We start from the raw sequence: 23,923 nt of genomic DNA on the forward strand, positions 1-23,923 counted from the left end.
TGCATGTGATTTGAACATATTTTATTGTAATATAATTACAAAGGGATTGAGCACAAGTACTGAATACTTATAACGCCCTCTCCCTATACATGTAAATTACACATTTATATTGTCACAGTTAAACATGCCTTGTGCATGTATTCCGACGTTCTAAAAGCATTGTGACGTCACGTATATTGCAATGTTTCTGCCATGGCAGTTTCAACTGCAGAGACGTGCCTGAATCTGTCGAAAATAGCTAGTTTTGGACGTTCAAATGTAAAGAATATGTTGCAGGATAAATAAAATACATGATAAATGACTTGAACTAGAGGTACTGTGAGCAATGGGCTCACTAAATGATACCCCCGCCTCCCATATGAATATAATGGCAGTGTCCATGTTTTGCCCTGGAAAATCCAAAGTATATGTCAGATCAAAAAGTAAAATAGGAGGTGCACAATGGCAATATGTAATGAAGATTCTATGCAAGTTTCATTAAATTTCCTTCAGTGGTATGAGAGGAGTTGCGCATAAGAGATGGGTACCCCAAAGCGTAACAGACGGACGGACGGACGGACGGACGGACGGAAATACCGATTACTTTTCAAGCGGGGGGTATAAATATAAGCGATATTTGGGCTCGGGTCGAAAACGTAAGAGGGCTCGGCAAGCTTTGCCCTCTATCACGTTTTCTTACCCTCGCCCAAATATCGCTTATATTTCAAGACAGTAACCATGTATTTTTATACCCCCCGCTTGAAAAGCGGGAGGGTATATAGTAATCGTGAATTCCGTCCGTCTGTACGTCCGTCCGTCCGTCCGTCTGTTACGCTTTGGGGTATCCATCTCTTATCCGCAACTCCTCTCATACCACTGAATGAAATTTGATGAAACTTTCACAGAATCTTTATTACATATTGCCATTGTGCACCTCCTACTTTGCTTTTTGATCCGACACATATTTTGGGTTTCCCGGCCACAGCAAAACATGGACTTTGTCATTATAACTATATGGAGGCGGGGGGTATCATTTAGTGAGCTCATCGCTCACAGTACCTCTAGTATATTTAACCATGGCTGGCAACCATGGTAAAACCCCTTGTGGAGAACCCTTGACACACCTTTTTCTTTAATTTCACTTTTAATTTTTCAATTATAAAAGAACATGTACACATATATGTAGTCATTTATTAATCAAGTTTATCAAATACTAAATTTTGTTAAAATATAGGCTATAATAAACCGCTGGCAAATTTAACATGTGTTTTCTTTAAGGCATCATGTAAGAATATAGGGCACCTATCCAATAGAAATACATGTGTTGTTATATTTTTTGCCTTCGTGAAAATTCTTCAAAATGCTGTACAGATGAAATGCTTTAAAGTGTCGTAAAAATCTTTTTCCATGTTAATCTAGCATTTTCAATATCATAAAATATATAAAGATAACAAACAGTATTCAAACTAAAACTCAACTAACAATACAAAGTAGGGGCATAGAAACCTCGATCTATGTAAGCGGATCAAAAGATCTGATTTAATTTAGATTGAAAGCAAGCCGATTTCATAAACAACAGAGCAGGGATGGGGTAATGGTAATTTGTAAAGGTAATTGAGTGTTATTAAATACAATTTTCGATGTAATTGAAAGTATTGTTTAATTGGCCAAATTTTCAATTAGAAGTAATGGTAATTAAATTAATTACTTTCCAAAAAGGCATGTAATTCACATTTACTTTTCAATTGCATTCAATTACACTGATTTTAAATAAATGAAAAATACCCCCTCCCCTAACACATCATAAACATTATTTAAGAAAGGTTATCTGATTTTTTGGAGCAAATATTCTACTATTCTGATAGTAGAATTTCTTAAAACGAATTTTAACATAGTCGTATTTCCCTTTTTAAGTAAATTGTTGATTAAATGTTGCCCTATTTTATTTTCTTAAAAACTTTTAAATCAAATTAATCTTTGTAAAGTGTACAAACAAAATGCATATTTTGATTTTTTAATTAATTAATCCATGTCAAAATAGGTAGTCCAATGGCTTCTTATCCTCTTGTTTGCAATATCTTCAGCTTGTGTTAGAAGTTATTATTCGGTGCTAATTAGTGCCCTGGGGTCATTTACACATTCCTTAATAGATATTTTTCACACATTTTGACCATGTAAATTGGTATTTTTAAACACACACTTTGACTTTAAATTTTAGTTTGGCACAGAATACGTCAAATACCAACATTTTGAGAATATCTTATTATGTTGTTGAAATGAGGAAATATTAATGCAGAAAGCATCAATTGTACTTTCAACATAAATTTAATCGAATGTTTCATGATTCCAAATTTTTCAACATATGAATTAAGCTATTTGTATAACCACGAGTAAACTTTCTACTAGTCAGTATCTATGTATTCCAGTCACAAATACCCACGTGAACAGAGTCTTCAGTCTGGCAGGAAAATCTAATAGATGTAGGTTAGGAGACACAGTAAATTGAAAATTGAATGAACATTTTAATAATATTATTGTTAAAAAATGTTGTAAAATAATCTGATATAAATATAAAGGAATGTACATCACTATTTAATGTTATAACTTGTACATGTTTTCTTGAATGTAGTGTGTAATTTAATAAATTACATTTGCAAAGTAATTGTAATATAATTAATTACATTTCAAAATCCATGTAATGGTAATGGTAATTTAATTGAAGGTTTTGGGAAAGTAATTGTAATTTAATTAATTACTATCCTATGTAATTGACCCCATCTCTGCAACAGGGATGGGATAGGACTCATGGAGGAGTGAGCATTCCCTACCAACAGGTCACATCCGTCATGTGCTAGTATTGTCATGATCGGGAAACAGTGGGAAAATCCGTCAACAATTAAGTGTGTATATATATTGACCTTATGATTAGTATGAAAAACGTCAGTCAGCATTTGACATAATGAGAAATTGTTTTTGCAGACAAGGTTTTATATCGACCATAGAACTTAAGATGACTTTACACAAGGTTGTTGATATTCTTGTGGCACATATTATTGATATTTATGCTCACTCCTCCATGACACTTGATCCCACCTCAGATTTTCTGGAGGCCCGTGTTTGCTTTCCATATGTTTCATTGTGTTCCAACAAATTTCAATCGACCAGTTTACTTTTACAACAAATCTGTATGTTATTTAAACCTTTGTGATCAATTACATGTAGGCTACAATAACGTATACAGAAGAAAGATGTCCGTACAGTGGCGTATAGTATTATATGAGGAATCAATATTGTACGGGACGGCAATAATGTAATGTTGCCTCTTTTAAAAGTACTTGGACACAGATTTGAAGTTAATATTTTACTCTAGAGTATTACGACTTACATATTTTAATAGCATTTCACACAAAAATTAATTAAAAATCTTATTTCATATAAAAGATATTAAAATTTCAAATTTTTTGGCGGGTTTGATTGATACATCCTTGCACTTTCACAAATTAATTTTATTCTTAATCCTTAGGAAATGTACGGTGACAATCTCTTTGTGTATAAATGAAAAATATGAATACTATAATCCGGAAAATTCAGAGTAGACATGTTCGAAAGCAAAACAAACAGACAATATTTTGTCAGTCCGTGCAGTTGTGGTAAGCAGACTGTGACGATTGAGCGCACCCAGTGAATTGTAAACATCAACAATAACAGAACTCGTGCCCTGTTTACAAAAACTGTACGTAACACGAGTGTGCTCGATTTGCTAAACTCTGTACACAACTCTTAGCCCGGAATGACGATACTTATGAAGGAGTTTTGCTTCCTAGCTTTTCTACTCTGAATAAAATTATTTATATAGAGGAAAATAAAACAAACATGATTTTCCACACGTTTATTTTGATATTGGCGATTGTTGGTCGTGGCATATTTAAAAGCAGCAAGGGGTCACCAAGCGTAAAGGGCGACCCCAAATTATTACAGCAAGCAGCAGCAGCAAGCAACATGAAAGCATAATATTACATGTACATGTAGGTATAATAAGCATAATAATAGCCGTTCCGGGTATACCACGAACGGTAATTAACCTTACAGTTAAATTTTATGTACATGTATTTTAAATAAACTTTACAAGTTTACATGTATGTATAGTTATCGTTCCGGGTTATCAAACCGCGAACGTTATTAAAGATATTTTAGCAAGCAAAGCACTGTGCATGAAATTTGTTGGAAGCAGTACACATTTTGCACAGCAATTGAGTTTGTTTCAAGCAAGCAAAGCAGACCAATTCACGAATTTGTTGAAAGCAGCACACATTTTCACAGTAAATGAGTTTGTTTTAAGCAGCAGCAGCACAATGAATTATAGCATCAGTTGAATGGCTCGGCGCAAACGCCACATGGCCGAAACCTTTGGAATCCATAGGTTTCGGTCACCCCATAAAATGAGGAAGCCGCATTCAACTGACCCACGACCAACCGCCCTAAATTTAACCTATTTACTTGGGAAACTGAAATAGACCCCCTGAAAATAACTCTAGACACCCCATCCCTCCTAAGTTGAATACGTCTGGACAATAAATAGACTTAAAATATGCAATTTGTTTCAATTGATGTTTTAAATATGTAAAGTTATGAGAAATTTTAAAAGCAAGAGTTTTCATATGAGCTACATTGGATTATTTTATAGCAAAATAATTTTTATTACATGAAGAATTACATGTACCAAAATTTTAAGAAACATTTATATGGAGACAAAATATTGTCCATCATAAAAAGGCTGATCCTGATCTACCTCTCTCATTTCAACCGCAGCATGTATGAATTTCTTCTGCCTGGTTTCAAGCAACATAGTTCTAGACAAAACTATTTAACTTACCGTGTAAGATTATCTATGGAAATAAATCATGTTAATTGTATTATAAAAGGTTAGCTTTATATCTGAGAATTTACTCTTCAGGCTTTTAGTACTCACTTGTATTACATGTAACACAAGGTGTTCGAGTATTCAACATTTTACTCCCAACAATGACTCCAAATGGGATCTTGAAATTATACTTTATAATAAAACTTGATATGCTATCTTTTAAATGTTCATAATAAATCAGAAAATGAACCTCCCCATCACTTTTTAATTTTATTATCATGACATCAGTTCTTAACTCTATTCTAATTATTGCTTTTTCATCAAACTAATCTGTATCACTGAGCTGTGTGAATCACTTGTAATGACAATTACAGATGTATGCCTATTAAAATAATAATGTAACTTCACTACCTAGAACTTTGATAGAAACAGGACAAGTATTATTAATAAATGGCTCACACACAGAGCAAAACCCCTTTCCCCTATCAGACTGGCTTGCAAGAATACCTGATTATATATGTATTTTAATTATACCTGTAGTTAAAAATTAGACAATATTGTGTTGACCTTGCCTGACAGTGCATTATTCCTAAATTACAAAAGTACTGTACATCACTTTCCTAAAGGTATGGAGGATAATTTTTTTTTTAATTTTCTTAATTCCCAGAAGGAAGCACCTTCTTGTTATTAAAAGTTTAATTCATACACTGAAAAAGTATTACCACCTACATTTTAACTTTTGTCATACATTAAAGCCTATGGCTGACAAATAGAATTTTGCTGTTCATTCTGGATGAATGATATGTTTACCTGGCATTAATCTAATATATTAGTGGAAAATTTTGATGCTATAATTTCTAATCCATTAATAACAATAGCTTTGTATTTCCTACAATTTTCCCTGACTGAACCTGTTTGTGAAATTCCAATGGGTTGGATTTAAAATGTTTCTACCCCTGGATCTTATAACTAGTGGTTTCCACTGTTTCGTTGAATATGGGATAAGCAATAAAATTAAATTTACTATGATTTATGTATCTTGAATGAAATCCATAAGCTTATATCATGCTTATCAAGTTTAATTAGATGTCTGATGACAATACTAAATTAAGACCAAAGAAAATTGCCATTGTGAAATACATCACATCAATTGGCCAAATCATTGTATTAAAAGCAGGTGGAGCTAATGTAGTAATGAAATCAATTCCAAAAATTGAAGTCCTTTATATAGTTGCCTTCTTATTTATCAATAATTGACTACTGAACAAAAATTATAATATATGTTTTAGTCATTAAAATCTGCATACTACATGTACGATCAGTTTATATTTGTGTGTACTTGACTTGATAACCTTAGTACACTGGATTTTGCAAATAATAAATCTTACTGAATAGATACTCCCAAATCTGTTATATTCCTATGTAATGATGGCCTCATATGCAGCTCTTCCTAGTAAGTGTATGATACACTCTTCTACTGAAAACCCTATCCAATTCATACTTTTGTTAAAGAATTCATTATTTCAAACCTAAGAGTCAGACACAGATTGTCTAACAATAAAATTCCCTTTTATTCCCCCCAAATTGAATGAATTGGATGTTTCTCCCCTATCTTTGTTTTATGAATATCAAAAGTTAATTTCAGTAATATTTTCAACCCTGATGTTTTACAATTCTCATCTGATGTAAAAATATCATGAACTTTATTCTCTAACCAATAAAATAAAAAATTAAGAATGGCTTATATGAATATAAATTATTTTAAGGAATACTACTTACAGAATTTTTTTTTTGGCTAAAAACAGGCAATCCACTGGTAAACTTAAAATTCAGAAATGTGTAAAAAGGCAGACAAAATCTCGAGTAAACATATATTAATCCGGAATATTTTTACCAGTATATTTTGTTGTGAAGTAAATCCCTTTCATTTAAAACCTTATTTAGTTAATTTTGTCAGTAGTTGAGAAGTAATAATTGATATTACATGATTCAGTTACTATTTTTCTGGGTCACAGCACACCTACAACTTTAAATACTTACCATAGCTAAAAGAAGAGAATTTCTAATTTAAGCATCTGGTTGTAGCATACAGAAGATTATGTTCTTTAACAGGAATTGAGCAATGATTTGTAATTTTCCTTAATTTACAAGTATCACCCTAATTTACCCAAACCCAGATAAATAAAATTATCAATTCCTTTATTCCTAATGGTTATAGCCTTAGAAGTGAAGAATACATGAGCAAGAATAAAATGGGGTAAATCAAATCAAAATCCATGTCCCTAAAATCTAAAGCGAATACCTTCGATTCAGATTGTACTGTCAAATTTATTTTAAGACTAATTACACAAATGAAAATAATCAGCATAGCTCTAATGAGTAAGTGAGCTACCTTTGATTGCCAATGAATTTGATAAAATTTATGCAATTGCCGAAAGAAATCAAGGAGCAATTACACACTTGAGAATCTCCGACTTTAAATTCAAGAGTACATCAATTTTGAAGTTTGAAATAAAGCATTGGCTTGTCTTGTTGGTTGATTGTGTTAATGTGGAAGGCACTATTCCATATAAACAAACTTCCTATTGCATGATAATAACTTATAGCCTGATTACCCTTATATAACTTACAATATTTGAATTTTCCCTGTTAATCCTCAAAGCTGGATATGGTATAACTTTGCTCCTTAGCCCCCCCCCCCCCTGTTTGTTTTTTTATCATTAAATCACAATTAATGCCCTCTATTGCAAAATGTATTTAAAAAGAATTCCCTTATTGTATCAATCGAGAATGTTTAATTGAATAAATCTGCGAAAATTGATAGACACCGATTATAATGTTTTGATCACTTTTACTGCTATTAAGCCCCCCCCCCTTTTTTTAAATCATTAATGCACGATAAAAGTCGAATTATAAATTTTAAAAACATAATTACAAACATATTCCTCAATCTGATATATCTTCGATTGTAAAAATAAAACGTAACCAAGTTTTAACACAAATTATGTCACATGTATGCCGACATGGAAAATTGAATCCAAGCCAATCTCGCATTTTTTAGAAAAAGCATAATCCATCCATGCATCTAATCATCAAATGAGATATTTGTCTACACTATTTTATGAAATTATTTAAGAAACAATGTGATTGAAATCATATTTTTTGAAAATTCTGTCTGCTACAAAATTCGTGTACCTTTCGTTTTAGGATCCAGGGTAGAGAGGGGGATTTTGAGATATCCCGAACCCGATCTAATTTATATTCAAGCTAACCCAACTCAAATAGCAGCAACAAACTTTTCCTCATAAAATAAGTGCATCTTTTCTTTAAATTAATAGATGCTATTATTTTTCTGGATAAAAGTTTTAATATATTTTATTAATACACAACAAGATTGCCACATTTCCTAAGGATTAAGAATAAGGTTAAAATTTGTGAAAGTGCAAGGATGTGTCAATCAAACCCGCCAAAAAAAATTGAAGTTTTAATAATTTTTGTGTGAAAAGCTATTAAAATATATTAGTCGTAATATTATACAGAAATTATTGACTTCAAATCTGTGTTTAAGTACCTTTAAAGATTCCATCGCAAATACGAACAACGGAGGTTTATAAACGTTCTTTTTTGTCACTGAAATAGTAAAATAAAAAACTGCAAAAAAATCTCCGACATCAAAGTTGCAGCTCATACTGCTTTAACTCTCCTTTTGTCCCTGTGAATCATTGAATCCTTCTGAAAAGTATACAGCGTTGAAGATAGTTTTTCCACATACAAAAATCTAAAAAAAAATTGAGTTCCTCGGTGAGGAAGCGTATTAGTGCCACGCAATATTTTTTTTAAAGTTGGAATTTCCAACTTTAATCTTGACTTTTCCAACTTTAAAGTTTGTAATTCCAACTTTAAGCTTGGCTTTTCCAACTTTAATATTAGCTTTTCTAGCTTTAAAGTTGGAATTTCCAACTTTAATCTTGGCTTTTCCAACTTAAAAGTTGGTAATTCCAAATTTAAAGTATTTCCAACTTTAAAGTTGGCTTTTCCAACTTTAAAGTTGGTAATTCCAACTTTAAAGTTGGTAATTCCAACTTTAAAGTTGGTAATTCCAACTTTAAAGTTGGCAAAGCCAACTTTAAAGTTGGTAAAGCCAAATTTAAAGTTGGTAATTCCACCTTTAATCTTGGCTTTTCTAACTTTCACTAAATTTTTATGAACTGTTTCAAGACTAATACAATATATAGTTCACGTTTGAATTGCAAACTGCATTCTAATATTTGATTTCAAAATAATAGCAATTATATATGATATCTGTGCTGAATTCAAAACTTGCCTCGATTTTACTTCCATTCAATTTAGTATCTTTAATAGAAACCGGTCAACACAGTTATTTAAAATGTTAATTTCACATTTTTTATGCTCGTGCCGATTATATTCTATTTTTGTTATAACACACAAAAGAATAAAGTGGATAACCAGTAACATTACGCAGTAATAGTGATTGATTGAATGACATGTTTTTGCGCTCCTTTGGTAACCAAATAACAAAAAATAAAAAGAATGCTGTTACCTGGTTGACAATTTGCGATTTTTTGGAAAAATGAACAGGTAGCAATAAATTCACAAAACAAATAAGACAATCAGGTTGAATATATAACTAACATAAAGTAGGTGTTTTAGAATTAATTTGTTCATTGTGTAAGTGAAACGTAGAATTTTTTTTTTTAATATTCTTTACCTTCCAAATAATATTAATAACAATAATTTGAACAAGAGGAAAAAAATATATTAAACAGTAGAAATAACTTTTTAATAACCATTTTATCTTTTTAAAACTTAAGTAAATTCTGTATTTTATGAGAAAGATATGGAGATAACAAACAGTATTCAATCTCAAAGTCGATGAAACAATACAAAACAGGAGCAGAGCAAACACGGACCTCTGAAACATCAGAGGTGGGATACAGGTGCCATGGAGGAGTGAACGTCCCCTGCTGACCGCTCTTACCCGCCGTGTGCTCCTTGTCATGATCAGGAAATAACGGAAAATCTGTCGTCAATTCAGTGTATAATGATGGACTAAAATTTGACTCAATGATAAATTGTATTTGCTGACAAGGTCATTGTATAGACCATAGACCTTACGAAATGATGACTTTAAAGGAGACGAATAATATTCTTGTTTCATCAACATGCTTATCAATAATTTACCTCGTTTTAGAAATTGCAAATTTAGATAAAAAAGAGCCTGCTCTTGCTTATCGAATCAAGTAAGATATATACACTCCGTATGCAGGTGATGAAGGTATATTGCTGCATAAGTAAGGGAAGTTGACGATAGAAAAGTTAAAGTCGTCGTTTATCATATAGCTTGTTTGTAAGGTTACCATTAACGTTTTTTTCAAGTAAAATATCCAAGTATAAAACAGATGTGTCAAACTCTGTGGTATCTTTTATCTCAAGCTCACCAGGATATATCGTATCGACGTAGGAATGGAAATTACCATTGTTAATTGAAATACGTCGTCGATATATCTAACACAGAGTTTCTTATGCCCTTCTCCTGTCCTTATCTAAGGCCAGTCTGCCTTATCTAAGGCCAGTCTGCATGTACTGGCAACATGTGTCAGGTAGATTTATATATATATCAGTTGACAGTGTTTTTTATATATTTTTTTATAACCCAATGCTTAAATCGGCAAACCTTAGTCCTAATTTTCAAACGCAAATGTCAATATTGAATGTGCTTCAAATAAAAAGACGACACATAATGAATTCGAAAAAAAATGGTCTTTAAATGCTTTCGACTACCCCGTAAACCAGAAACAGATTTTGGACAAATCTCATAGCAACCCTTCTCCATAAGCACTTCCTTTAGCTTACAACTAAATGTACATCAATGAAGGAGAATATTAGTTCTTTATTATTTGTTTCAGAACAGATGTATAGCTTGCTTTGTGAAACTAAGGCTCCCTTATGGACCCATACTCTGATCACAACCCATATACACTTTAACCCCTCTTCTTTGCTTTCAGCCTAAAATACAGGAGAATGCACGTTGATAATTTTAAAAAAAATTCTGTCTAGATTTTTAAAACGATGTCTTTTGACAAGCATATAAAAGTGTTGATATTCCCGTCCGTGCATTCATCTGTCTGTTCGGCCATTTCCTTTATCTAACCAAAAAGAAGGACTCGTTACTTTATTTGAAAATTCTTAGCTATAATAAGCATTGTGGTGAAGTTTGTATTTTCATTTGAAACAGAAGTTTATAATGTGATACAAATCTATGAGTTAGATTATACTGAAAAGACTGTAAAGATGTTTCATTTGAACATACAAAAGGTAGCATGAAACTTTTTTCTAAGTCTGTAGGTGAAAAATTTGTGCTAAATATTTTCTCCCATTTTTGTACACATGTTGGTACTTCATTAAAACTTTCTACTATAATCCAGTAAAAGTCTTTACAAGATATTTTTGACAATGGACTTATTTTACCATTGAATCTTTAAATCAAAGCATCTCTATTGAATAGAACTTTTTTGTTTTACCTATATTTTCGCCAATGATATAAATGGCATTTCTTAGACAAAAGTTATTAAAAAAGGATATATTCAAGCCATAGAGTTTACCTAATTCCTCATGACTTAAAAAATCACAATTATCACCTAAAATATCTCCAATACATAATATACCTTTTGTGTACCATTGTTTCAAGAACACAGTTTCATTATTGATTTTAATGTTATCATTGAACCAAAGAGTTTCTTTAAAAATTGTTGGTTCAATATCAATATCATTACATCTTAGTCGTGTCCATGTTTCAAAAATTTCTCTGTAAAATTGTGGTAATGTTAAATATGCATATAGCCTATTCAAACAACCTCTGCTAATTATGAAATCATTTAATACTATATCCTTCAGGTAACATTGAACTGTGCTTCTCCATCTTGCTTTTGTATTACTAAATATCCTTCTAACCCAACGAAGTTTTAATGAATTCATTTGTGCTTCAAAATTAGAAACTTTTCATCCACCCTTATTATTTTTTGGCAGGATACTGAACTTTTAACTTTTGGTTTTTCATTATAATAATTCCATACGAATTTATTCAGTTCTGTAGACACCTCTTTATCATTTGTGGGGGAAGTGGAAGTACTTGTGCATGATATACTATTTTAGATATTGCTAAAGTTTTTACTATTAGAATTTTTCCAATAAGCGTTAAGTTCCTCATTTTCCATAAATTCAAAGTTGCTTTTAGTTCATCTAATTTTGTATTTAAGTTTCTTGCAAGGAGTTTTTGTTTCCCACTTGAACTAAACCAAATACCAAGGGTAAAAAATTCACCTTTAGACCATTTTACTGGCAAGATTCTTGGTTTGAAAATCTTTATTTTTCCTATCCAAATTGCTTCAGTTTTATTCAAATTAATTTTCAGTCCAGAAAAATGCTTAAAATTTTGAATAATATTTAATATTTCAACTCTTAGAAATACTTAGAAAACATGTAGTAACATCTGCTAACTTGCTTATCTTAAATTGAGTCTCCCCTAATTTTATACCGCGTATATCTTTATTTGCTCTTATGGCTATTGCAAGCAGTTCAACACATAAAATGAACAAGTATGGTGATAAAGGGCATCCTTGCCTTACCCCTCAACTTAATTTGAAAAAAGATGATGCATATCCATTGTTTATGACACTATTGTATACAAAATTTGAACCCAAAGCCTGAAACTTTCACCAAAACCAAATATTTCTAAAGCTTTATCAATGAAGCACCATTCTACTGTATCACAAAACCTTTTCAAAATCCACTAAAAGAATTAGTCCAAGAATATTCTTGATACTAGTATAGTTTATAAGATCAGATATGGTTCTGATATTTTCTCCTATAAATCTATTCTCTAAATATCCAGTTTGATCAGAATCTATTAAATGAGGTAAATATGTTTTCATCCTCTTTGCCAATAACTTTGATAATATTTTATAATCAAAATTTAGAAGAGATATTGGTCTCCAATTTTTTAACAAAGTTTTATCTTTATCTTTATTTGGAACTAAAGCTTTTATTCCTTTTCTTTGGTCAAGAGAGAAAGTACGTTTTTCAGTGGTTTCATTTATGCTTTCAATAACTAGTTTTGATATATCATTCCAGAAATATTCATAAAATTCCATTTGAAACCCATCAGTCCCTGGTGTTTTATTATGTTTAAATGTTTTCAAAATATCTTCACATTCTTGATAAGTAATTGGCCCTTCACATGCAACAGATTCCTCAGTTTTAAGTCTTGGAATAATATTAGTATTATTCACAAAATAATCAAGATTTTCATTATATTCATTATGATCCAAATCAGATGTATATGATTTCTTGTAAAATTTCACATCCTCTTATAATATTTCTTTTTTACATTGTACAATATTGTCATTTATATTTAATGTTGAAATACATTTATTTCTGTAATTTCTTTTTTCCAAAGATAAGAACAATTTTGTGCATTTTTTCCCTTCTTCACACCATGTGGCTTGAGATCTTAAGATAATTCTTTTGGTTTTTGTTGTCATTTACTATTTCTAACTCTTTTTTAATTTTATTATATGTGTTTATATATTCTTCACTTGGGTCTGTTGCTAATTTCGCATTTTGTTCCTCCAATTTCTTAGTTAGAATATTTTTCTTTTAACTGTACCATTGGTTTTTTTTTTATTTTCTCTACAAATATTTCATCTTGTAGTAAGGATACATTGAATTTCCAAAAGCCAGGACCTCTATCAACAAATATCTTTCCTTTGAAAGTTATGATAATTACACTATGATCTGTTTTCATAGATGGTTTTATACTTGCAGTTCAAAAGGTACCATAAAAACTGGAATCAAGAAAAAAAAATCTAATCTTGACAAAATAATAGGGTTTTTTTTGCATGAATGTGAAGTTTTCTGTCTGGATTTTTTTCTCTCCAAAATCAATTAAATTTAGATCTTCCATAGCAGCAATTAGATTATCCCTGTATTTTGATTTCCCTTCAATACTTCCACCCAATTTGTCTATGATAGGATTTAAGGTAATATTAAAATCACCACCTAATATCAAATTCTTATCACCCTCTTCGTCTAAGTGAATCAACAAAAATTCTAAAAATTCAACTTGTTCAGCTGAGTTATCTTTTATTGGAGCATATGTATTTATTAATGTAAATTTTGAATCATCTTTTAAAATGGATACTTTTAAAAATCTTCCTATACAATCACTTGTTTTTTCAATTATTTCATAATCTATATTATGTGGAAATAAAATAGCCACTCCTTTGTTATTTGATTCTCCATGACAATAAATGATATCAGATTCCCATTCAGTTTTCCATATCTGTTGATCGAATTCAGTAGAATGTGTTTCTTGTAAATAAATAAAATGATCTGGAAATTTCTCTTTAAACCATGTAAACAAGCATCTTCTTTTAGTAAGTAAACGTAACCCCCTTACATTTAGAGATATGCAAGGACATAATCTATTTCAATTATGTTGTAGTACACAAACACAAGCTCACCATAAAAAGAAACTGAATGCAGTAAACATTGTCGTACCATTGCAATTGCAAGTAAACAAAAAAAAAAAACCTTTTCTAATATAGAGCCAAGTATATAACAAAAACACAAAAGAAAAAAACATACAGCATGTGTCCGAAAGATTCCTAGCTGCCCATAGTCAAATCCCGTCCGGGTCATATTTTCACAATATAAACTCCCAGACCCTCAATCTTTTTTCTTTTTTTACTTTCAACAAATGACAAATACTTTCAAAAAATGACAAATAATATCTTATATCCCCTCCACGAAGTTGCTGGTGTGGATATCGTAATGCGCTTGTGTCTGTGAAAGTTTGTCCTTTTGCGAATCGGAAGAGTTGCATTTTGCATTTGGATCGATGTTGAAAGCTGTCTCGATTTATAGAGATGCTCTTTGCGATGGGACTCTCCACTTAGCATTTCCCTCGTTGTGTTTCTGAACCCGAGATTATGCTAGCGTACCATTACTCCAATATATTTACATTCAGTATTATTTTCTTTACGAAATCCATTAGAAATTCACGATATTCAAATCTCTATTATACACGCGAAACATTGTCACGATAGAATACACAGTAGGAACTTTTTATTTTCAATATTCTAGGAACACACACACAAAAAGTTTTAACTAAATTTAACAAACACAATAACCCTGTCAAATTAAAGTTAAATCAAAGTACTCAGAAGTACAGAGAGCCCTGCTCATTTACAGAGTAAAATGAATTTTTTAAATGAATCATACGTTTATATTGTGTTAACAGATAAATAACAAGAATATCAGATTAAAAATTCTGATGAAAAAATTATTTTAAAACTAACAATATAAATCATAAGACACTGACAGTGAGTTTTCGATCCAAATACATGTACCACGGTCCGATTTTGTCAGAATCAAAATTAATCTGGTACTACAGCTGAATGTAAACAAACAGGCCAGTCTGGTTCCCTGTCCTGTTTTTTCTTGTTAGTGTAGAGAACTACGATAACACTGATTATCAGAAATCCTTACGCTAATAAACTATGTTCTTTGACTTAAGACTGAAGTTTTCAAAGTCAATACTACTAATGTTTATTTATTTAGATAAAGCTTCGTTTTATTTATGTTGCTTTATTTAGCGCTTGCATTACCTCAGAAGCGGTTGAGAGTAAGAACTATATTTTTACTCGTAACTTTAAAATGGCGACTATGGGGTTGACATCCTGTCTTGAACAGGATGACATAAGCCGGCAATTGCTCTTTGAGCAATAAGCCCGGCTAAAAACCCAGCAAAATTAATTTAAAAAAAATTAAAATTGATTTGTCATTTTTTTTTTCGCAATGATTGTTTGCGTTATTTAACTTTGCAACGTCACAACGGCTCTTACGTCTTTTACTCACATCAATTTTGAAGGACGCTAAAGTAACATAAAAGATTAACGAGATGAACAATAATGAAGTGGGAAAATTAGGGAATGTAAATGTAAGCTAACTCAGGTATTCAATTTTTCTGCACGGCCAGTAGTGTTATAAGAGCGACGACATCCAAAATTTTTAATTCAATGCTTAACTAGTTGCAAATTAGAATGACTTCACTTCTTAAAAGTCAAGATAATGTACAGTTAGGATGAATTAACATCCGCTGTCAAGAGGCCATACTTATTTAAGTATATGCCGTAACACGTATGCAAAATTAGCATAAAAAGAATGGCCTATCAATTGATATGAAACATCAGTCAACGATAGACCCAACTATAAATCTTATTTGAAAGTCATCATATTGTACGTAGAATCTTTAAGAAATGCTGACTGAATGCGAGGTTGTTGAAAGCATTTTAGCATCAACTTGTTAGCATTTAACCTACCTCAGTTTGAAAACTGATCTTACTTTGAGCATATCCAAATACACAAAAGGAAGCCAAAACAGCAGTTCATAGTAGGATAGTTCTACAAAAATGAGGAAAACTGGCCATGGACAAGCCTAAATCATTCATTTTCTACAAAGTTTGTTTTTGATTAGTCGAACATTAACGTCTTTATTCAATAAACACCAAATATAAAACAAATATTTTGATTTCGTTTCGAAAGGTTTAATTTCGTTTTGGTAGATTTTGATTTGTTTCAATTCGTTTTGTTTCTATTTGGTTTTGCATTAAACAGGGAGCCGACTTGTATTACTTGTATTTTAAGGAACCATGAAGAGGAGGGGACCCCCATATTTTGTCGATATATAATTAAATGCTATAGAAAATATAGTTACTTTATAGCACTTTGTATTTACAAGATGTCTCACCTTCTACAAAAACCTAACAATTTTTATCTTTTTATTAGGAGATGGATTTCTTGTTATTCAACAACAGGCAACAAAAGGAAATAATGCAACACTCTTATGTAATTTTCCTGTAAAAAAAGTACATCATGTGTCATGGAATAATACAAAAGGCATTCAGGCTGTTTGTGACGACTCTGGACTCTGTGGGAATGTAACAGATCGAAGATATCACCCTTCGATTCACACGAATCATTCTACATTTCACATTACTGGGGTAGACCACAAGGTGGACGAAGGAACGTGGAGTTGTCAAATAAACAAGCAATATGCGTCATCGAAAGAAGTCATAGTTTACTGTATGTCTCTCTCTTTCTCTATTTTTATGTGATTTTAGTATTTAAATCAATTCAATCAATATTGAAATCATTTCAATCTATAATGAAATCATTATTTAAATCAATATTGAAATGAAAAATTCATTATTTCAATCAATATTGAAATCATTATTTCAATCAATAATGAATTCTTTATATCAATAGTGAACATTATTTCAATAGTGGTTGCAACCTGATTTAGGTTTTGAAATGCATTCAAACATTCAAACCCCAATTAAAATCATTGTTTCAATAGTGATGTATTTTAATAATCGTTGCAATCTGTATTTACCGGTGTTGTAGAGAAGGATACCCCCATGGCCAGCCCCCGCCCCTCCCACTGAAAATCGTACTCCAGAGAGGGATTTTCCCCCTAGGGGAAATCTCACACCAGAGCCAAATTTCCCCCTCTTTCTTTCTCAGAGTAGAATTTCCCCCTTATCATAAACTCAATATAAACCACAGGCGCAATATTTTTATAAATGTTGTAAGAATTTTCTAAGCATATATTTCAATTCATGGAATCTTTGGCAAAATATAAAGCATTCAAAATAAATGTAAATATTCTCAAAATACGAAGAAACAAACAATAGCTGGATGTCTAGATTGGAATATATATTTTGGACCTATTTTCGTAAGAAGGATATGGAGATATACAATTATTGCTGTTTTTGAGGTCAATACAATGATTTAGCCATCTGGGGAGTAAAATATTCACCGAGCCTGAAGGGCTGATATCCAACTATGTTAGAAAAATACTACGTTGTATTGACCTGCACGTGACGTTCCAGGTCAATACAAGGAATTATTTAAGCTACATCTGACCAAAAATAGATAGGAAACTTCTGGAACGCGCCCGTTTATTCTTATTTTTGTCGTCCAATGAAATTGCGCGTTTTACAGCGAGTTCGGTAGTGACTTCAGCAGAAGTAAACTATCCAATACACAATCAATGGCTAGGTTTGTTTCGATTGACGATAGCGATTTTGATAGGCTTTTAAAAGATAAAGATGCCGAAAACACACAGAAGGCTACCAAAATGGCTACAAAGATATTCCTTTTGTACCTATTTACAAGAGAAGGGACTATCTGCGGATTTTGAATCTTTTGAACCGAGTGACCTGGATTCTGTGTTAGGCAAGTTTTATGCGGAGGCGAGAACAGTCAACGGTGAGCTTTATAAACGAAGCAGTTTATTTTCCATTAGACATGGACTTAACAGACATTTGTCGGTGATTTCCCTAAATACAAGGGACATTAACCATGGAGTAAATTTCCGCAAATCACAACTGGCTTTCACCGCAGCTACCGAGGAGCTGAAAAGCAGTTGCAAGGGAGGGGTTTCCCTATTGAAAATAACGATTTAAAGCTTATGTATCAGTATTTTGATCTTGAGAACAACGTGAAACTACAGGAAAAAGTGTTTGTAGACATTGTCTTGTATTTTGGACGCCGAGGCAGTGAGAATTTTCATCAGTTAATCAAAGTACTGAAAGCACTCATGGGAGTTGAACATGGTGTTAAATAAAATCTTTGATCGGTAGGTTACGTGAGTGAACAATATTATTATTTCAAATATGGACAACTGTTTCAGATTTTTTGAGTTGCAACAATCTTGAGAAAGACATTCAGAGACATTAAATCTTGAGAAAGACATTCAGAGACATTAAATAGCAAAAAAATCCCTGGGCCATAATGCTTGCCTGCCTACATTAGTCCTTTTTTATACCCCCTGCTTGAAAAGCGGGAGGGTATTTATTAATTGGGATTTCCGACAATCTGTTTGTTACGCTTTAGGCATACCCATCTCTTATCCGCAACTCCTCTTACACCACTGAACGAAATTTTCATAGAATCTTTATTACATATTGCCGTTGTACACCTTCTATTACTTTAATTTTCATCCTACACATATTTTGAGTTTCCTATTGCAAAACATGGACACTGCCATTATATATTAGAGGCGGTTGATCATTTATATAATTCACTGCTCACAGTCTTCAAATTTGTAATATATTTTTCCTTGGCACCTTTACCCATGTGTTATGAAAATTTCAGTTTCGCAGGAATAATATCAATGTTGATAAAATGTGGATTTTTAAGAGCTAACAGGTTTGTTATATAAAACTTCTCTGTGAATATAAATGCATTTCAATTACACGAACATTATAGATGGAGTACGTCAGAACTGAATCTTTTTTAATATTGTGAAGAAAAAAGCAATACCAAGTTAAAAACAAATATTTAATGACCAAACATAAAAACAGTGGTATATGTGAGAGTTTGTGTGCGTACAAATTATCTGGTATGTAAATGAGGTTTTCCTCTTCATTTTGTTGTTTTCAATCGCGATTTTACGAAAACATCGGTGTACGTTCTTGGGTTAAAGATTTATAACAGAGTACTAGATTCACCGCTATTGGCAGGTGATACTGCTGATTTAGTAATAAATACGCATGTTTCCTAACGTTTTTATGCATTAATGAATTCATTTAAACCAAGAAAATGTTCATGAAAAGATTGAATAAATTCTGTGCACCGGTAAAAAAGAAATTGCTAAAAATCCGGTACCGTCGGGCGTCGGGAAGACTAGATTTACCGCTTGCCGTCAGTATGTAGAGTTGTCGTTCATGTCTCTTTCAGTGTATGACGCTATATTAAAAATGAGTTTCATTACGAAAAACTTTTGAGGTTGTTTATAATTTAGTTTTACTTTGAACGAAATCTAATATTCAAAATAAGATTACTTCATCATTATATTTACTTACATTACGAAAATTAGATCAATTCAGGAGAAAATGACATGAACTATTTGTGGCGGATGTCTATGCATGTTTTCTGTTGAATATCATCGGAGTAAATCGGTCGACACAGTAGCCTCGCTTTCGGCTCTAAATAATCAACACAAATTACTGCGCATGTTAAATGCGTGATGACCATGGGAGATTGAACATGGTTCAACTCCAAAAAATATCGGATTTCAATGCAGAGGGCCATCTTTACATTCATTCAGACAAGGATGAACTGACCAAAAACCACCAGGAGAACGATAACACAGCAGAAGGGAGGATGTATGCAATACCAGGTTAGTACATTATATAGCTTAAACAGTGTTCAATATCTTTTGTTTATTTATAAACTTTAAAGACAGGGTTTTTTTTTTAAAGAAATGCAATGTGACATTTTATTTATTTATTTTATTTAACTTTTAGATGATCCTCTGTGCCCTGTGAAGTCATTCAGTACAAAAGGCATCTTTATTCAAAGTTTGACCGAATTTTCCAAAGGCCAAAACGTAATTTTTCTAGTTCACATTATTTTTATGACAACGTTCCTTTGGGACATAACACTATAGGGAACCTGATGGCTGCAATATCCCAAAAGGCAGGATTATCACAGAAGTATACGAATCATTCTTTGCACACAACCTTGGTGCACACCCTGGATTCAACTGGATTGTTCTCTGGTCGTTACAGAGTTTCACCGGACATCGTGCCGAGTCCAGTTTGAAAACTTACTCAGGCCAGACAGAGCCAGAAATGAAGCGAAAAATGTCTGAAACCATATCCAAAACCCTTCGTACTGACACCACTGTGCAGGAGAAAGAAAATTCATCAACTACAAGCTATTTCGAGGTATTTGAAATGAAACTTGAGCCAATACAGGTATCAAATTCACTGTCTGACATTGACAATGTACTGGCAGATTTATTAAATGATCTTAATGATTTTGATTCCATTTTAAGTAATGCAGATTTTGATTGTGGCATTCAAAATGTGGGGGTCAATGTATTTCTGAAACAAATGCACTGTCCAATCTGAATGTAAGTACTTGTAACTCAGTAAGTAAAAGTGGACACACCACAGTTACAGAGCATGTTGAAATGTCCAGAACATCTTTTCAGTCTATTGCTTCAGGCCTTCCAGTTTTGACTCTGAACAATTCATCAAATATTACTATCAATTACAATGTCAACTTTAATTGAAAAGGGTTATAATGTTCAGTGATAGATAGATAGACCTGACAAAAGAAGCTGATGTTTCAATATTTTATTGTACCATCTTTTTCTGTTACAATGTGTTTAATATTGTTAAAATTTCTTGTTAAAATATTCAATTAAATCAAAAACAAACTTTTTGGAGTTTGCTATCATTCAATTATATTGCTCTCATTTAATCATATTATAAAACAGTTGCTATCATTTAATCATATAATAAAACAGTTATTGCTGCTTTTTCGGTCAATACAATGATTTAGCCATCTTCGTAGTACAATATTCACTTCACCTTCCGGGCTCGGTGAATATTGTACTCCTCAGATGGCTAAATTATTGTATTGACCTCAAAACACAGCAATAATTGTATGGTATTGGCTGACCATTGTATCGACCATAGAACTTACGAAATGATGACTTTAAACCAGTCTGCTGCTATTCTTGTTTCATAAACTTGCTTGTCAATAATTTATCTCGTTTTAGAAATTGTTCATACGAAGACCATGCTCTTACGTATCGAATCAACTGAGATATATAAACGCCGTATGCATATAGGTATATTGCTGCATAAGTAAGGGAAGTTGACGATAGAAAAGTTAAAGTAATCACGTTTATCATAGAGCTTCGTTGTTAGATGATCACTATTAACGTCTTTTCCAAGTAAAGTATTTAAGTATGAAACAGATGTATCAGATTCTGTGGTATCTTTTATCTCAAGCTCACCAGGATATATCGTATCGACATAGTAATGGAAATAACATTGTTAATTGATAATGCGTCGTTGATATATCTATAAGTATTGAGTTAAAGGCCACAGCAAGTGTTGTTCGCTTTTCATGCATAAGATTTTGCTCCTATGATTTCAAGAAGTAACACTGCAGGTTGAAATTAATCTTCTTTATCTTTTACAGCTCTTCCAGCATCTTTTTACATTGAGAAACCGAGTTCACTTTTGAACGAAATAACAGTAAACGGAATGAATCAGCTCGAACTTGAGGCCGTCGCAGTGTGTGTTTATCCACTGGAAAATAACATATTTCTTAAATATAGGATTAGGGTATGTACATAGTAAGATCATACCTGAAAATGAAAATAATACAACTCTTCCGGGGAAACGTGATTAAATTTTCCCATGGCGGCCAGCAGTGATAAAAATTTAAGGCCAACTGAGAAGAAACTTATGTAACAAACGGAAAGACATTTGAATCATAATCCAATTCAAAAGGTAAAATTCACCCTTAATAAAATCTATAGGGCGTCATTATATTCAATGGAGTCAGTTTTCTTCACGTAGACTATGCTAATCGTAAGGAAAAGCCATTTTTTCTACAAGCAAATTGTCATTTTCCTTCTTTCTATTATAAATGGAAATAATTCTCATGTTGATTACTAGTATAAAGGGAACATTTTTCGATTTTTAAAAAGAGACTTACGATCATTGTTATTCGTCGTTGCCCTGAGACAACATCCTGGCATAGGTTGATGAAACCTTAGAATTTCCGACCGTTCATGAGATCTTTAAGCAATCATCTCTTGTATTTGTCTATCTACCTTCGGAAGAAGACTTGTCATTGAATTAATGATTGGAAGACTGTAAAAAGGAATTTTACCTGAAATATCACAGTTGCAAAAGTAGGGTATAGATGCAGATGCACAACCAAATGAATTTAATTACTAACTTTGCTTGTAATATACCATATCTGTTATGCGCTTAAATCACCATTGCATGTTCATGAGGGTGTGTGTGTGTGTGTGTGTGTGTGTGTGTGTAGGTGGATGGGTGTGTGAGAGAGAGAGAGAGAGAGCGAGAATCTTTGTTTATTATTTGTTTCGTACATGTATTTTGAACTATACCGATTTCATATTTTTAAGATAAGCTGTTAAAGAAACTTATTATATTACAGGGGGACAGCGCATTTAATTATTTTATGAAGAAAAATATTGAAATATTAAGTAGCGGTAGACAGTCAAACTGCTTGGATCATGAATTTGTAGTTACTGCAAGAATAACTATATCGGAAATCGATTTTGATGGATTGACCATTTACTTTCAATTCCAATATAAAACAACTTTTGGCTATGTACAGAATACAAGAAGAATGATCACAGCTGTGTTTAAAGGTATAGATTAACTATCTCAAATAACCTACACTTACTCTTCAATAAAATATAAGCGTATGTAGATTTTTTTTTTAGCGAAAATTGAATTAATTATTGGGATTGTTGAGATTGTTAAAATTTATTATCGCTTACAATTCAATCCGCTTATATGGTAAAAGCGTAATTGCTATATCTTGCTGAAAATCTATCAACCATTTTAAAAGAATAATTATCAAATTTTCATGCCGCTAAAATTTATACTTTACGAAATTAAAAAGAAAGGAATAGACAAATATATTTGAGGTTTTGTTTTGCATGGAAAGGAAAACAGAGCAAAGAAAATTATTTTTTTCGTAATTGCGGTTGTTATTGCCGAATAAACAGTCGTACACTGAATTTTTTTGGATACAGCGTCAGCAAAAAATTTCAAATTTATTTTCCCCCGCATTTTTTAAACGTTTACGAAGGTGAACTAAAGCATTCTTATGATCAAAAATTTTAATTTCAGTTGTCGACAAGTATCATGTTTGCAAAGTAGACTTAGAGCTCCAAACCTTTGTTATTTAAACAGGACCCGTGCTATGTTTTTGTTTACATAAGTTACATATACTAATATAGGTTTATTCTAACAATTTTTTTCAATAAAGAGGTTAATTCTATATACTATTCAACAATTTCTGGTGATTTGCTGATTCTTGTTTTGTTATAAATATTTTCTAAATGAAAACAAAAACAAGGCACAAGTCAAGTTTACAAAATGAAGAATTTAATGTTTTGTAAATCCCTTTTTTAATAGGAGCAGAGCA

The 23,923-nt window shown here is 32.0% G+C and overlaps 1 protein-coding gene across 1 annotated transcript in view; it reads left to right on the plus strand.

The window, feature by feature from the left end:
• The window catches only part of LOC134236502 (versican core protein-like), a 37,767-nt gene that overhangs the window by 3,388 nt on the left and 10,456 nt on the right, over window positions 1–23,923 (plus strand). Inside the window, exons 2-4 of the mRNA XM_062718683.1 lie at window positions 16,712–17,005; window positions 21,929–22,074; window positions 22,922–23,138. Of these exons, the coding sequence (XP_062574667.1) occupies window positions 16,712–17,005; window positions 21,929–22,074; window positions 22,922–23,138 (657 nt within the window). The remainder of the gene's footprint in view (window positions 1–16,711; window positions 17,006–21,928; window positions 22,075–22,921; window positions 23,139–23,923) is intronic.

This window comes from Saccostrea cucullata, unplaced genomic scaffold (genome assembly GCF_032062105.1).
Source record: "Saccostrea cucullata isolate Sc308-1 unplaced genomic scaffold, CSIRO_AGI_Scuc_v1 ctg424, whole genome shotgun sequence".
Lineage (NCBI taxonomy): Eukaryota > Metazoa > Mollusca > Bivalvia > Ostreida > Ostreidae > Saccostrea > Saccostrea cuccullata.